The sequence below is a fragment of the Gopherus flavomarginatus genome, chromosome 6, assembly GCF_025201925.1.
Source record: "Gopherus flavomarginatus isolate rGopFla2 chromosome 6, rGopFla2.mat.asm, whole genome shotgun sequence".
Classification (NCBI taxonomy): Eukaryota; Metazoa; Chordata; order Testudines; family Testudinidae; genus Gopherus; species Gopherus flavomarginatus.
The window spans coordinates 89,299,802-89,315,740 of NC_066622.1; the positions used below are offsets into that span (position 1 = coordinate 89,299,802).

Below are 15,939 nucleotides of genomic sequence, written 5' to 3' on the forward strand. Positions count from 1 at the left end.
TATTAATTTTCCTTTTTGAAGTGGTCTGGTTATTTATTTTGGGAATTTAATTTATATATATATATTGTGGACAGTGCCAAGATAGATTAAATTGTACTGTTTGGCATTTTTTTTCCAATTGCTGATTGGAATTTTTTTTGTCAAAATGTCTAGCTCAATAAATTAAAAAATTTTTTTTGTAAAAAGGTATTCAAAAGCACTTACTGTACAACTGCGTTGTTTGAGTTATAAAATATTTGTTAGTATAATTGGAAAGGAAGCAATTAAAACCATATGAAATATTACATATTATTAAATTGTAAGGCATGAGCACACAATAGCAAATTACTTACTGAATAATACATAGCCTAATCCTCTACTAGAATAAATTGATGTAGCTCCTTTGAAGTGAGTGCAGTCACATCAGATGAGGATGTGGCCCACAGAATTGGAATTTTTTTTGCAAGATAACTTGTATTTTTCTGTTAATGTTCCGAGGGTGAACATTTTATAGGCAAGTTGCATGCCACATCAGCTGACTTCAGAAAAATTGGAGTTCTAGCACTTTGAAAGGATGCATGAGCTGCTAAATCTAATAAGCAAAATTTTTTTTGGATTATAAACTATTCGAGGGATAGCATTTCTTCTTCAAATTTAAAATAACTAAAAAATAGTGAAACATAAACTTAGGCAGCATATACTGAATGCAAGCAGAAGTAATTTAGTCTGTAAGCATTCAAAATGAGCCTGTTAAAATTCTAGGATTTATGTAAAAATACTTTTATACTTGATTGAAGAAAATAGATTTTTTGTCACTATGGGCCTTATCAAACTCCCACTGAAGTTAGTGGGGTCATTCCCTTGACTCCAATGGCAACTGGATGAGGCTACTTAAGTGTTACTTCCTTGGTTCCTATTTCCAATCTTTTAGGCTGTTTTGAATCATGAGACATCAACCTCCTGTCCTCACACACACAAACTTGCCTCAAAACCTTTTTCTTAGCTGTACTTTTCAAATGTATTTACTAGGGCATGTGTAAAAGAGATTAATATGATCTCACCAAAAAAGGAACACTAGAAGATATAGAATGATGGTGAGAAAGTTGCATTTCAAATTCACTTATTTTTTTCTTCTAACAGATTATGGAAGAAACGAACACACAGATTGCTTGGCCATCCAAGCTGAAGATTGGGGCAAAGTCCAAAAAAGGTATATTCACTTCTTTTACTTTCATATATATATATGTATATATATTTTTGGTGTAAGTCGACGCTGAAATAACAGCATTTAATTTAATCACAGATGTGGTGATTTTTTATAATATTAGACCTTAAAGCTTTGTTGAATCTTCTTTTATTTTTCTTGGAGAAGTGTTGATTGTCTACTCATTTGAATTGTCTTGTAAGCTTTAGAACTTTAGCTGACATTGTGTAGCAATTTATTTTAAATTACGCAATTAGTCTAGAACTCTAAATGTGTTTGAAGCTTTTGACTGGTTGTCAATGTAATCGTGGCTATGTCTACAACTTTGTCTAAATTTGTAAGTCCAAATTAAGACAATATAAGCAGCGTGATATTTTTTTATTTATGCAACTGGACACTGATTGTATTTAAGATCAATAGGTCAAGAAATCAAACTGTTGTCGGAATGAGTGAGTGTGTGTGTCACCTGATTTCCTATTGAAGCAATATTTGACTTAAAAACGTCTGTCACAGTGCCGAGGGCATTTTGGTTGCCACTGGTGCACAGATGAAAGTAAACATGAGAAAACCAAGATGGATTGTCCATACATCTATTTGAAATGTAAGGGAAATATTTGTCAAAAGGGAAGAATATTGATAGATGGACCTTTTTCAGTGCTGCAAACAATTAGTTAAACTTAAAATAACCACAAAAAGTAGTTGATGGTGGCAAAATGAAAGATGTCAGAAAATGGAGTTAGACATTCACACTTGTAAACTTCTTAAAATCTCTGATAAATGGTAGACTCTTAAACTTTCATTTCATAAACCAAAACGGTTATATTCCTGTAACCTTTTAAACAGAGGAAGAACTCATGAGAGGACAAAAAGATCTGTTCATAAAGGTGCAGGCTCTATTTTTTTGCGAGCCAGAGAGACCAAACCTGAGAGAGATTTCCTCCCTCTCCCTATATGCTGCATGGAGACAGAAAGCACATCTATGTGTTTAGGAATGCATACCACTTGAGGTAAGAATAGCTAGATGGAAAGCATAAGGGAAAAATTATTTAGTGGTGGTCAGAGAGGTGAGAATCACATAGGTAGGAAAGGAATGCTTATAATCTGTGGTAAAAAGCAAAGTCTCCATGAAGACCTGTTCTCCACCTGGATCCTCTTCTGCTTACTTTAGGCTCAGTATTTCATGACTTTCACAAGCTGCTGTAGCCTGAGATGTAAATGAGAAGGTGATGCGGGGAGGGGGAGTTTCCTTGTGTTGTTCTAACAGAATGAAAAAAAAAAAAGTAAAGGGAAAACAGTACATATTATACTGTTTAGATTTTAATTAATAAAATATTTGATATTTGGTCTTGCATGCAGAATTAATTCAAATCTGTCTTGGTATCCACACCATTATGTGGAAATTTGGCTGAAAGCCATGAACAAAGGGTAGAGCAATAGCAATGTATTGAGTTCTGGTTTGTGGTTGGGTTGTCACAGTTACCAAGCTAACTGCACTGCTGTCTCTTCTTGGGGTGGAGCCCTGCAGGTATTATGCATCAGGCCCTTTACCTGTCTGGGTGGAATTCTGCAATTCACTCATTTTCAAACTAGGACCTGGGTAGTCTCCTGGCTACCAACTGTGACTATTCAGTAAGTGTAACTGGGGTTGGATCCTGCAAGCATTTCTCTTTGGGAGCCTGTAATAGCATATATTTGCAGTGAGACAGAAACAGTTTCTTCAAAACAAAGCCTGATTTATTTTGCCCAGCAGGTAGGTTCACAGTGCATTGAGAAGTTGATTTTAAAATAAGCACACATGCTTCCTTACCTAAGCGTTACCTCTTCATCCACAGACATCTCGGGCATATGTGGCTTATTCTCCATCTCTGAGCTGGGACTGTCAGCCTTTTCACTCATGCCTCCTGGCCAGTAACTCTCAGCTTACCTCAAATTCTCCTTTTTCTAAGGTTTGTGAGCTTTTTGAGCTCCTTTTCATCCCAGGCTTATTAAAGAGCAAAATGTCCTTGCCTTGATGGGAGCCAGGTAGGTATATTCTCTCACCAATTGATGGCCCAGTTATCTTAACTCCTTTGAAGCTGGGTACCTGAGAGGCTGTCATATTTTGTCATTGAACCTTTCCTGCATGGCTGCTCAACAACCTCTTTACAGCTTTGATTTAGCTCTATGCATTCATATGAGAGAATATCACACAATTGAACTGGGAAACAGTCACAGATAATAGCCACAAGATATAATACAGACATTTTCCCAGTTCATCACATGGGGAACAGGGCTAAGTGTAGGTGACTAGAACATCTTCATTAATGAGCTAGGAAAAGAAATAAGAAGTGAATTAATGAAGTTTGTTTATGACATTAGAAGTCAGGGGGAATGCCAGTGAGAGAAGAGAAATAAAACGGGTCATAGAGATTAGAAACATGAGCAGAAAATAACAATGAAATCTACCTTGGAAAAATGCCAACTAATACAACTGAGGAAATATAGTCCAAAGCATGCACACATTATGAGAATGAGAAGCTTGGAAAATCTTAATGCCAAAAGAAACTTAGTGAGGTGGTAGATTGCCAATGAGACGTTTCTACAATGTGATACACCATCTAAAATGGTCAGTGAGGTTTTGGGTGACAGGGTGTGAGCAGCATCAGGGCTAAAGACTTGTATCCTTTGATCAGTCATTGTATAGGTGGGAGGTTGTGTACATACACACAAGATAGTACATTACAACAATATGTAGGGAGAGAACCTATCCCTAGGTGTTCCTGAATTTTAGATCAGATGGGCCACATTTTTATAATCCACACTGTTTCTCATCCTATTTACATTTAAATAAATTGCCCATTTGCAGCCACAGCGATTGTTTATATGGAAAAATAATACTGGGAAAGTGTTTGATGTATCTTGACTTCATTTCATAAAATTTAGCAGCTGGAACTGAGGAGGAGAGTCAGCACAGTGTAACCAGCCAACTGTCTGTGGGCAGACTCAGTGTTCTGAGACCTCTGACTGTAGCCCATCTTCCTGACGAGGAAATGAGTACCTAATTAGCAATGACTTTGTTGGGGAGGAACAGGAATTAAGGCTTATAGAAAAGAATTGTTGATCCACAGACTGACAGGCAGAAAACTTTTAGTACTTTGAATGGAGATACCCCATACCACATTTATCTTATGCTCTAAATCCTAGGACAGTATTTCACCATCACCAAATTAGTAACTTTTACTAGTAAAGATGGTCTGAAATTTTGGTAGGCTAGTACTTGGTAGATGTATTTTGTGGCTTTTTGTTATTGATCTGAAAAAACAAACAAACCCTATAATCAGGAAAACATCCTTGTTGTATGTTCATATATTGTGTGCTTTTCAATCTAGCATGAAAATACTTATGGTTTACTACAGTATTTTCTCACTAATGTTGTATCATCTGGCTTTTATGATCGGCAGTTATTAATGCCATTCCAGGAATGACTGGTTGTATATTGTTTTGTTAATATATTAGACATGAGCATTAACACTTGTAATTGTTGCAATGGGATGCATCATGGTTCAGTAGATAGAGCATGGCAGTGGGAGTCAGGAGACCCAGTTATATTTTCTGGCACTGCAGATAAGTTGTGGTGTGAGAGGAACCACTGCACAAAGGTTAAGTGACCTGAAAAAGGGTAAGTCACTTAACCTCTTTCTTCTTAGGCTGTGAAATGTTGATAAAGCTTTGAGACCCATGGTCAGAAAGTGCTACGTATCAGATGATATATGTATGATTATTACTAAGGATGGTAATTTATTAATACATGATGGCAAACTTGATATATACCCCCCTAAACAGTTGATTCCCAGAATATTTTACTTTTGGACTGTCCATCTGTTGAGAATGTAAGGAATTTGCCTATTGAAGATCCTGTTTTTAACAAAATTGCTAAAATATCCTGTATGACTTCACAAAAGCCAGAATTCACAAGTTAATTACTGACTCTGAACTGTTTTATAAAGATCAAAACAGAGGAATTTCCTGCTCTAACAAGTAACAGATGCTTTAGTGTGTGTTGTTATGAAGAGGAGCTGAGGATAAAACATTTTGAAATACATATGTTTATTTTCCAAACAAATATAATTTTTCCAAACACTAAAATAAGTTTTGAAGGAAACCATGTGTTCAGATTTTGTCAGTTAGAAGTAATTATTTGCAAACTTTTGGGAGAGAATGAGAAATGAGTGACAGCCGTTAGTAGTGATGGGACGATGCATAGTCCCTCACTCCTATGATAATCAGAGGCGGGGGAGGGAAAGCTCAGTGGTTTGAGCATTGACCTGCTAAACCCGGGGTTATGAGTTCAATTCTTGAGGGGGCCATTTAGGGATCTGGGGCAAAAATCTGTCTGGCGATTGGTACTGCTTTGAGCAGCAGGTTGGACTAGATTACGTCCTGAGGTCCCTTCCAACCCTGATATGATTCTATGATACTAGGGGATATAATGGGAAGTATTTTTTCTTATATATTCATATGCCTTTATTTGCACATTTTTTGGGATACTGAACAGTAAAGGTAGAATCTGATGTAGTCTTGAACATTGTTTTGTCGAAGTCAAGGAAGCTAAAAATGTGTTCTTGTACATAAGACCAAGTTACATTTCTTGAAGCAGGTATTTCACAGGTTTCAGGTCTTTATTAACTGGGAGATTAAAGATCTGTGACAGTATTACTGCTTTTCCTGCCTTCGTTAATGTAGTGGTGTTTTGTAGAGGTGCCCCCCCCTTTTTAATTTAATTTAATTTTATTTTTTAAGTCTGAGCACTTATGGGACAATTTAATCATTCCAAGACTGGCAATTTCACCCCAGCTTCGTGGTCCTTCGTGACACAGGAACACCAAAGCTTCTTTTCTGTGTGTGACTTTTGTGAGAGCCTTGAAGATTACATGCAGCAGGCCTTGGGCATCTAAAGCTCTGACCTGGTGAGACTAGTCAATCAGCAGGGGGAGATGAGGGTGGAGGAAGATGCCCCTTACTAAGGTGCCAAGGGGCAGGTAACAATGAGCCAGTGGGAAAAGCTGATGAGAGAAAGCAGGGGAGTATGGGGAGAGTCATGGTGCAGGGAGGGCTCTGGATACTCCTCACTCCCCTAAATGCTATGCCATCTTATCAGTTACTCTCTCCCACTGACCATATTACTGCCAGCTCCCTCTCTCCATCCTTACCCTGCCCCAGCTCATCTCACTACCCAGACCTCTTGCTGATCACCAAAGACCTTACTTCCAATTCAGCCTTCTAACCTTGCTCCCCTACCTTAGTGGTTACTTAAGAGGGGAAAGTGGTTTTCCATACGTGTTATCCAGCAGGGAGACCAGTCTGCATTTTTGTGTTTACGTGATGTGCATATAAACTTTCAAAGTTGAAGATCACGCCTAAGTTGAGGCAAGAACTTCCCATAATGGCCCCCAAAGATTATTTAATTATATGACACAATTATTAAGCTAATACCATGATATTTGCCAGAAGGTATCACTCATGATTTTGAATTGTTGGGGTTGGCACTCTTACTGATGTGCACACAAGGGAATTGCCTGTGTGTCAGCAGCAGAATAGAGAATTCTTGAGTGTTTCCATTTTTTTATGGCCATTTAAATTCCTTTGTTCAAAATCTGTTAGGTAGGCAAATTGTGATGTTAGTTGGATTCTTGTAATTCAAACATACTACTGTTTCATCAGTGCTGCCAAATTTGCAAGAGAATTTGAAATTGTGTAAAGTTCTTCTTCTCATTGTGAGACTCATAGTTAAGGGCACACTTCTATAATGTCAAAATAATGAAAAAATAATTTTATACATCCTTAAGAATGCTTTGTGAATGCAATTGTGAAGAGTGATATGAGCTGGTGATTTACATTTAATTCTAGGATAAGATTTTTCAAAAACACCCATGTCCTATTTTCAAAAGTGACTGAAGCACTTTGGAGCCTAAATTCCATTGACTTCCAGTGAGACTTGGACTTCTAAGTGCCCAAATCATTTTGAAAGTGAGACTTGGGTATTGTCTGCATGGTAGGGGTATGAATTTACAGTGCACCAGTTTGCCATGCAGTAACATCCTGTGTGGACACTAGTGCAGTATATTGAAAGTCCCAGAGTCCAGCTTTAGCTTACAACTATTTGAAAGCATAGTACATCAAGCTGCACTCTAGGATTTTTAGCATGCTGTAGCAGTGTTCATGGGGGATGTTGCTGTGTAGAAAAGAACCTGGGAATTACAGTGGACAAGAAGCTGGATATGAGTCAGCAGTGTGCCCTTGTTGCCAAGAAGGCCAACAGCATATTAGGCAGTATTAGTAGGAGTATTGCCAGCAGATCGAGGGCGGTGATTATTCCCCTCTCTTAGGGCTTGTCTACATCACAAAGTTGCAGCGCTGGTGAGGGGGTTACAGCGCTGCAACTTAGGAGGTGTACACATCTGCAGGGCACCACCAGCGCTGCAACTCCCTGTTTGCAGCGCTGGCCGTACTCCCGTTTTGTCTCGGGTGTAGAGGATCCAGCGCTGATGATCCAGCGCTGGTAATCAAGTATAGACACTTACCAGCGCTTTTCTTGACCTCCGTGGAATAAGCAGGTATCCCAGCATACCTGAGGAAGCCTCTGGTAATCAAGCAGGTCTCCTTCCCCGGCTTGCTCTCGCGTTCCCCGAACCCCGAGCAAGCAGGTCTCCTTCCCTGAGGTTTGCTGGGTGGTTCCGGGAACGCGAGAGCAAACCGCGGTGAAGCTGGTCTCCTTCCCCGGTTTGCTCTCGCGTTCCCCGAACAAGCAGGTCTCCTTCCCTACGGTTTGCAGGGTGGTTCGGGGAACGCGAGAGCAAACCGCGGCGAAGCTGGTCTCCTTTCCCGGTTTGCTCTCGCGTTCCCCGAACCCCCCTTGAAGCCGCCCAACAGCGCTGCAGTGTGGCCACATCTAACACCACTTGCAGCGCTGGTTGCTGTAAGTGTGGCCACTCTGCAGCGCTGGCCCTATACAGCTGTACTAATACAACTGTAACAACCAGTGCTGCAAAATTGTAGATGTAGACATACCCTTAGGCACTGGTGAGGCCATACCTGGAGTATTATGTCCAGTTTTGGTCCGCCCGCTACAGAAGGGATGTGGACAAATTGAAGAGAGTCCAGCGGAGGGCAACAAAAATGATTAGGGGGCTCGGACACTTGACTTACAAGAAGAGGCTGAGGGAACTGGGGTTATTTAAACTGCAGAAGAGAAGAGTGAGGGGGGATTTGATAGCAGCCTTCAACTGTCTGAAGAGGGGTTCCAAAGAGGATGGAGCTAGGCTATTCTCAGTGGTGGCAGATGACAGAACAAGAAGCAATGGTCTCAAGTTACAGTGCGGAAGGGCTAGGTTGGATATTAGGAAACACTATTTCACTAGGAGGGTGGTGACGCACTGGAATGGGTTACCTAGAGAGGTGGTGGAATTTTCATCCTTAGAGGTTTTTAAGGCCTTGCTTGACAAAGCCCTGGCTGGGATGATTTAGTTGGTGTTGGTCCTGCTTTGAGCAGCGGATTGCACTGGATGACCTCCTGAGGTCTGTTCCAGCCCTAATCTTCTGTGATTCTATGTGGCAGACTGGTGTGGTATAAATTCAAACCTGGCTTGGCACTCAGCATCTGTCTATATAGATGAGCTCTCAGTCTCCTAAATCACTGAAGTGGGTTTGAAAATGTTACTCCTACTCTTTTTTTTCCCTCCCTTATTTGGTAAATATTTTCTTACCATTTTCCCCCCTCTTTTCCTCCTACACTTTTCTTCCACACGGTGATGGTTGTTCCCTGGGGGCTCCTACCACTGTCATCTCCTGTACGGGGTGTATGAGGTCATGCTGTGCGGCAGACACTATTTTCAGTGCTGAGCAAGACGGAGCAGCTGATGCTTGACAGGCTGGATCTGGCTTTCAGGGAGGCCCTCGCTGCCTCAGGGCCCCCTGCGATTGCATGGGTTGCAAGTGCCTAACACCACCTAACAACAATTACTTCCACAGATCAGTCTCTAGTTTTTCTTTATCTTCAGATTATACACACACTCATCTTTCTTCTGTTTACCTTGCCACGTCGTCTTTTCTCATCCTGTATCTGCCTTCTCGCTGCCTCCTGTTTCATTCCCCCCTCCGTCCTTTAATTTGAGATTTTTCCTATTTTGCTGTACCTTTTATGCTGCCATTTGTTTTTAAAAAGAATCTTTAAAAATGTTTCTGGCCCCCTCTCTGTGTCGTCTTTCATTAGCATTCTAAGCAGGGAGACAAAGTACTTAATATATCTTGTGATTGAACTTCCCTCCAAGCACAAGCTTGCACTATTACAGCTTGAGCTGTGTATGTTTAATGGATAAATAAGTAATTTGTCAACCTGGTCACAGTTGTTAATCCAGCAGTTAATGAAAAATTCATGTAAAAAGAAGTACAGTAAAACAAAATATAGATGCCCTCTCTTCTCACCACCAACACCAGTGCTATTTTCTTTTCTGAACAGGAAAAGAATTAGGGAAGACTGATATGACCCTAAATCCTATGTACTTAAAGAACTACTGATGCCATGTTTCTGTAAATAAAGGGGCGGGCCTTGGGTAGTTATTTGTGGAGGGATATAGTAAATGTAACATGGGTTTCTACACTAAAAATGTTAGAAGGTTTCCGGAAACTTGTATACCCTAGTGCAGCGGTTCTCAACCTTTTTTCTTTCTGAGCCTCACTGAAAATGCTATTAAAACACCATGGCCCAGCTAGGCCACAACTGTTTTTCTGCATATAAAAGCCAGGGCCAGCATTAAGGGGTAGCAAGCAGGCAGAAGCGGCACCAGGGTTTCTGACGCCCTAGGCAGACGGCCATTTCGCCGCAGCCCCGGTGGACCTACCGCAGTCATGCCGGTGGACGGTCCGCTACTGGAAAGGCTCCAGTGGAGCTGCCGCAGTGATGCCGGCGGGCAGTCCGCTGGTCTAAAGGCTCCGGTGGACTTGCCGCAGGCATGACTGCGGTAGGTCTGCCGGAGCCTTTAGACCAGCACACCGTCCGCTGGCATGACTGCGGTAGGTCCACCGGACCCGCGTGCCGCCCCCCCCTCAGCAAAATAGCACCCCCCCCCAAAATTCTGGCGCCCTAGGCCATTGCCTAGGTCGCCTAAATGGTAGCACCGGCCCAGCAAGCAGGGCAGTTGCCTAGGCCCCCCCATCACAGGGGTCCCCACAAGGCTAAGTTGCTTCAGGCTTTGACATCAGCGCTAGGTGGTCATGCTCAGGGCCCCAGGCTGCAGTCCTGCACAGCGGGGCTTCAGTTTTCTTCCCTCGGCTGTAGCGAGTCTAACACCAGGCATGCCTGGAGGATCACCTGAAACCTGCTCGTGGCCCCCAGGAGGCCCTGGACCCCTGCTTGAGAACCGCTGCCCTAGTGCACAGGCAGAGATGATGTCAGGAAAGAAGCACCTACAAGAAGTAGTATGTCTGATTAAGTAAAGTATTGGAGGAGTGCATGAGGAGGAAGAGAGAGGATCTAAAATACAATTGCATTGATGGCATAAGTGATGGAAATAAATCACTGTGGGTTAGCAATGCTGGCATTCCAATCCTTGTAGTTGTTTGAGTTTTAGTTTATATCTTTTTCTTCATTCAGGACCTACATCTTAGATACTGTAGAGAGAACTCTTAGACAGCTGACTAGCCTCATAATTTCATTATGTGGTTATATTGACTGAAGATCACATAAGGAAGACCCAAACCAAATATAGTCTGGTCATTTTGTTGATGACTTGGTTTTGATGTGTTAAGAGGCATAGTAGCAACTGTAGCCAAGTTAGGAAAAATACCACTACCATTATTAGCTGTATAGAACAAGACTTGATTAATTATTGCCCGGACAATAACAAGCATAGAAGTGTTCTTCTTCTTGCTTATGCACAGAACAGATCAATTCAACATCATTTATGCCCTGATGCCCCCCAAAAAGTCGGGTGAGCAGGCCTTGGCCTTTCAAGGAAAAATACATATTACATTGCAGGAAAGTTCTTTCATCATTGAAGAAGCAATACACTGTAAAATTAAAGTCTGATTTGCACGAAACTGGATAAGTTAGAATTTAGAATGAATTTAGGGACAAGGGTTTGTTTGAATTCTGTGACCCTTAAACTAAAATATTGAACGCAAGCTTGTCATCTGAGTTATTCCAACAAGATTTTTTTATACAAATACAAACATCTGAATGCATATGAATGAATTGACGATCTGCTCTTTTGATATAGTTTTCAAATATAGCTGAACTCTAATTTAATGTGGTTCAGAAAAGTTTTCTTAGGTATTTGTTCCTAATAAGTACTTAAGAATTTTTTTTTCAATCACTGTATGTAAAAAGAGACTGTAAACAACAAGAATTTTTCAATTATATCAAAATGGGTGATTTTTAATGTTTGTGCTAATATTTTTTTTGTAATGAAGTTTCATATATTAAAGCCTGGCTTCCATAACATCAGTTCAGCATGATAGCTTAGCAGTTTTTAAATGTTACACTTGCAAACACCTCATAACTTACTCACGTGTTCCACTAAAGGATTACATCATTTCTTAAAAGAAAGAAATTCATCCCTTCTCATTATGCAATATAGCTTTTGTGAGTGAGTAACTGGAGTGAATCTCAACATCCCTCAGAGGAAAAATAAGGTTACCCTTGTTAAATAATAATTTATCAGCATAACACTTGGCAGAAAGCCACGAACCGCATAGCAAATATGTTTTTTGTTCAGCTACATTGTGGATACATCAAGGTTGTTTTGTATTTTGCGCACCTCATTTTAAAAATAAAATATCATCAGTGAAAGTGGAAGAGCAATTAATTTTATACATTCAAGTGCAGTTCTGTAACAACTGTGGCACTGATTTCATACCAAATGTACGCTGTTTGTGTAAGAAGTCTTTCTTTTAAAAAAATTTAAGCAATATGGTCTATGAAAATCAAGCTGTCCCTTTTTCTTCTCGTTGTAAACAAGGGTACCGCAGGCCAAATCATGCCCTCAATTACAACTCTGTAACTGTGTTCTGATTATGCCTTCTGTGACACCCCTGAAACCTCAAGGCCTTCAGTGGGGTTGTATAGATGTGACTGAATGTAAGTTAGGCAGAAGTGTTGAGCATGGTACTACCACATTAGGCTGAAAGATAGGGGGTGTCTGTAGGAGGAGGGAAGAATCCTTTTGCTGTGTTTCAAGGGTTGTCCCATATGTTCCTCTTGTCCCATCTCTGTATTACTGCGGTACTTGATCTTGCCTTTGCCATACCATGCTGGTTACAGTGGACTTCTACTGCTACTTTTCTCCTCCCACATGTCTGCTGGACCAAAGAGTCCTGCTGCTGCCATGGAGGAGCCATACGAAGCTTCATTGGATATCATAGCAGGGCTGAGGGTTATTCATGTTTAACAGAGAGCTGATCCTAATTCTACCCCCATCCAACTTCCCCTTAAAAAAGATGACTGTATTGGGCTGCTGTTTACCCTCATTCTTTTTTAAAGAAAGTAAAGGCTGGAAAGGCTGCCACACTGCATCAACATGTTTCTTCTTGTAAGAGGCTGGTAGTTTTAGTTCAGAACTGACTCAGAAAAGAGCCAACAACTGAATTACCAACTCTACTTTCTGCTGCCTCTAGATGTTCCTTGGTTCCTTTTCAAAGTATGGAGCAGACAAACTCTGCTGAGATCTAACAGGTTCACAACGAAAGATGTCTGGCTATAATTCTATTTTTAAAAAAATAGATAAACAGGACTGTGAGGTGGCAACAGATGGGTAGGAAAACTTTACTACAAGGGAATATTCAAGTAGTCTGGGACCCTAACATTATACAAATATCTGTGTCAAGTTTGTAGCACCACAGATCTCTTGACATCAATGAAATTTACTGTTTATAATAAAAATGATTCTGATAAGCACAAATCACAGAGACAAGAACAGAACTTCTTTCAGTGGTCATTGGAAAAACTTTTGTTTAAAAAGAAGGTACCTCAGTACTCAGTGGTTAATTTTAAAAGTTACACACCTTGCTCGATCAGATCACTAGGCTATTTACTGCTTTAAGGAGAAGGGAAATGGGCTCAGTTTGCTGTTCCTCTCCATCCTTTCCCCAGTACTTTCTGTTTCACATCCCTGGAGATTGTCTCATCTGTTGAGGAAACCCAGTTACAACACAATAGTTCCCTGGCAGTTAAAAATGATTTGATCCCTCTTTGTACTGGGGACTGAACTACATTTCAGTCATGTAAGGGCTTTATCATTTTACGGCTGGGAGCCCCAATGTGATGGTGTTTTGAAGAGTATAACAGTAGAAAAAAGATACAAGAAAATATACTAAAATTAAAGATTATTTTCCAGTTAAAGACTCCGTTGTATTATGTAATTGGAAACTGGGTGAAAATTATTGGTGGAACAACTTCCCAATTTTTATGCAGTTCTAAGATTAAAAGTTTACTATTTGTTTTCAGAAAGGGGGTGAAAAGGAGTTAGCATGGTCTATTTATAACTAGATTTAACACTGATTAATTACAGATCACTTCATCATGCATTGTACAGAACATACAATATGCAGTGCATTTATACTGTTTTTGACTAGCAGCTGTGAATAAATCATCCATTTTAATAGAAAAGTCTGTCTCCTGTGAAACTCTGAAACGGGGGTCTACAGTGCTTCTCAAATTTCATTTTTTCTATGTAAACTACTTCTGCTCCCTGGTTTCCCTACATTGTTCCATTTTCTATGGCATTGGAATAGGTGGCTTCAGAGTTCATAGCATCTACAAATACTTCTGTCTTTAATGGGAGTTGTGGACATTCAGCAACTCAAAAATCAGGCCACATGTTTAGTTCCTCTACTTTTAACACCCAAGTCTGAAAAATGTGAACTGTATTTTCAGTTACTGGGTGTCCAAGAGACCCGCGATTTAAAATTTATAATTATTCTGTTTTTAAACTTGACATCTGGCCAGATTGGCTAATAGAGCTATGTGTGCATCACATTAGTCTAAGCATTTGAACTGACTTCAAGACTGTTATTTTTTAGGCCAGCAGGCACTGAGAATGTTGCAGAGCTGATGCTAGCAGTTTTGGGGGAGGAGAAGAGAGTGCAGTGTATGTTACTCTTCTTGAAGGATGACATGGCAACCTTGGTAGGAAAGCCTGTTTAATGTCTGGCCTTTTGAACACATACATCTTCTCAACCAATATTCTTCCATAACGTTCCACTTATCCTGAGAGCTGACAGTGTGTTTAATATATGCTTAATTATAAAATTACAATTATGATTAAAATCCTGCATTCTGATACAGTAATAGCCGTGCCATTACCCTTGGTGTATGGTATCATGAGTGAGAATTACTTTTATTTATTTAACCTCATCATAAATATCTACAAGGACTGAAAGACAGTGAGCCAAAATGAAGAATTTATGAAAAAATAAGTCTTTATTGGAAAAGTCTTCAAATTACTACCATCAAATGTTCTACTTTTCCTTGGGCTTCAGATGTGTATGATATCCTCCTTTTTCTTCTGATATCCCCTACCTTGATTGTTCCTCTCATCCCCATGCTCTTTCTAACTCCTTGTACTGCATGCACCTCTGAGTAATTCTTAGCCTCCACTTCTTTTGGGACACACCTCAGTTCATGGATGGCCTGAATTTTATTCTAATTTAAATTAAAAGCTGAACTGGGAGTAATATTAGTGTGAAACCAGCTGCGGACTATCTTTGGTGAGGTAGTCTTCAATTGTGACCGTAACAGGCATCACAAAAAATGTGGTTTTCCCCTTTAAAACATCTTTTTGTTTCTAGGGAAAGTCTTTTAATCTTATTATATTTTAATGATCTTTACTTTTTACAGAAACAACACTTAAATTATATACATAGTATATAATTAATGGCTTATTTATATTATCCTAACACCTAGTTATGGACCAGTATTCCATTGTGCTAGGCTTTGTACAAACAAAACAAGAACAGTTGCTGCCCCAAAGAGCTTACAATTGAAGTATAAAACAAGAGACAGCAGATGCACATAGACAGAAGGGGAGTACAAAGCAGCAATGAGACAAGATTGGTGAACTTGACAGGCTGTATAGTATAAGTCAGAGCATTCCTTTCTATATTTGTCACATATGCACAACTTTTCTGCAGTTATTAAAAGAATATGGCTGGGGGTGGCGGCAGTTACTTACTTATTTTTTTCTTTTGTCCTATTATAAAACTGGCATTCCAGAAAATGGCTATATCTTTTTACCTAATTTGATGCTATATTGTAGTAGTGAATAGAATGTGTTGTCCTAACCTTGAGAATGAAGCCATTAGCTATGTGTGAAGAGTAGATAAGCAATGTAGAAGCATTATTATTATGCATATTTTGTCTTCATAGTGAATAGCACTATAATCTAGAAAGGAAAAAAGTGTGTGACAATGAAAATATATATGATTGTCATTTATTTTCTGTGTTCCAAACTTTCAACACACACACATAGGCACACTTTAAGGTTAAAAATCTTCTTTCTCAGATTACCTATGGTACCATTAAGACTTAGGATTTTAAACAATATTTAAGTGGTAATAACCTTATTAGTTTTCACTGTGTGTGTGTGTGTTTGTGTATATATATATATATATAATATTACACTTTTTTTTGAATTTTTCTCATCTTGGGGAACAGAAATTGGCAAGTCACTTTTCACCTTTTCATTTTGGGATTTTTATGCACTGCCATGGTTTCTGACTTCTTG

The 15,939-nt window shown here is 39.7% G+C and overlaps 1 protein-coding gene across 3 annotated transcripts in view; it reads left to right on the plus strand.

The window, feature by feature from the left end:
- Positions 1-15,939, plus strand: part of BICC1 (BicC family RNA binding protein 1) — a 223,286-nt gene that overhangs the window by 95,737 nt on the left and 111,610 nt on the right. For 2 of the 3 annotated variants that reach the window (XM_050958574.1, XM_050958575.1), the window contains exon 3: positions 1,120-1,189. In XM_050958574.1, the coding sequence (XP_050814531.1) occupies positions 1,120-1,189 (70 nt within the window). Of the gene's footprint in view, positions 1-1,117; positions 1,190-15,939 lie in introns of those variants that run through there. The other variant, XM_050958576.1, reaches the window with a different exon arrangement.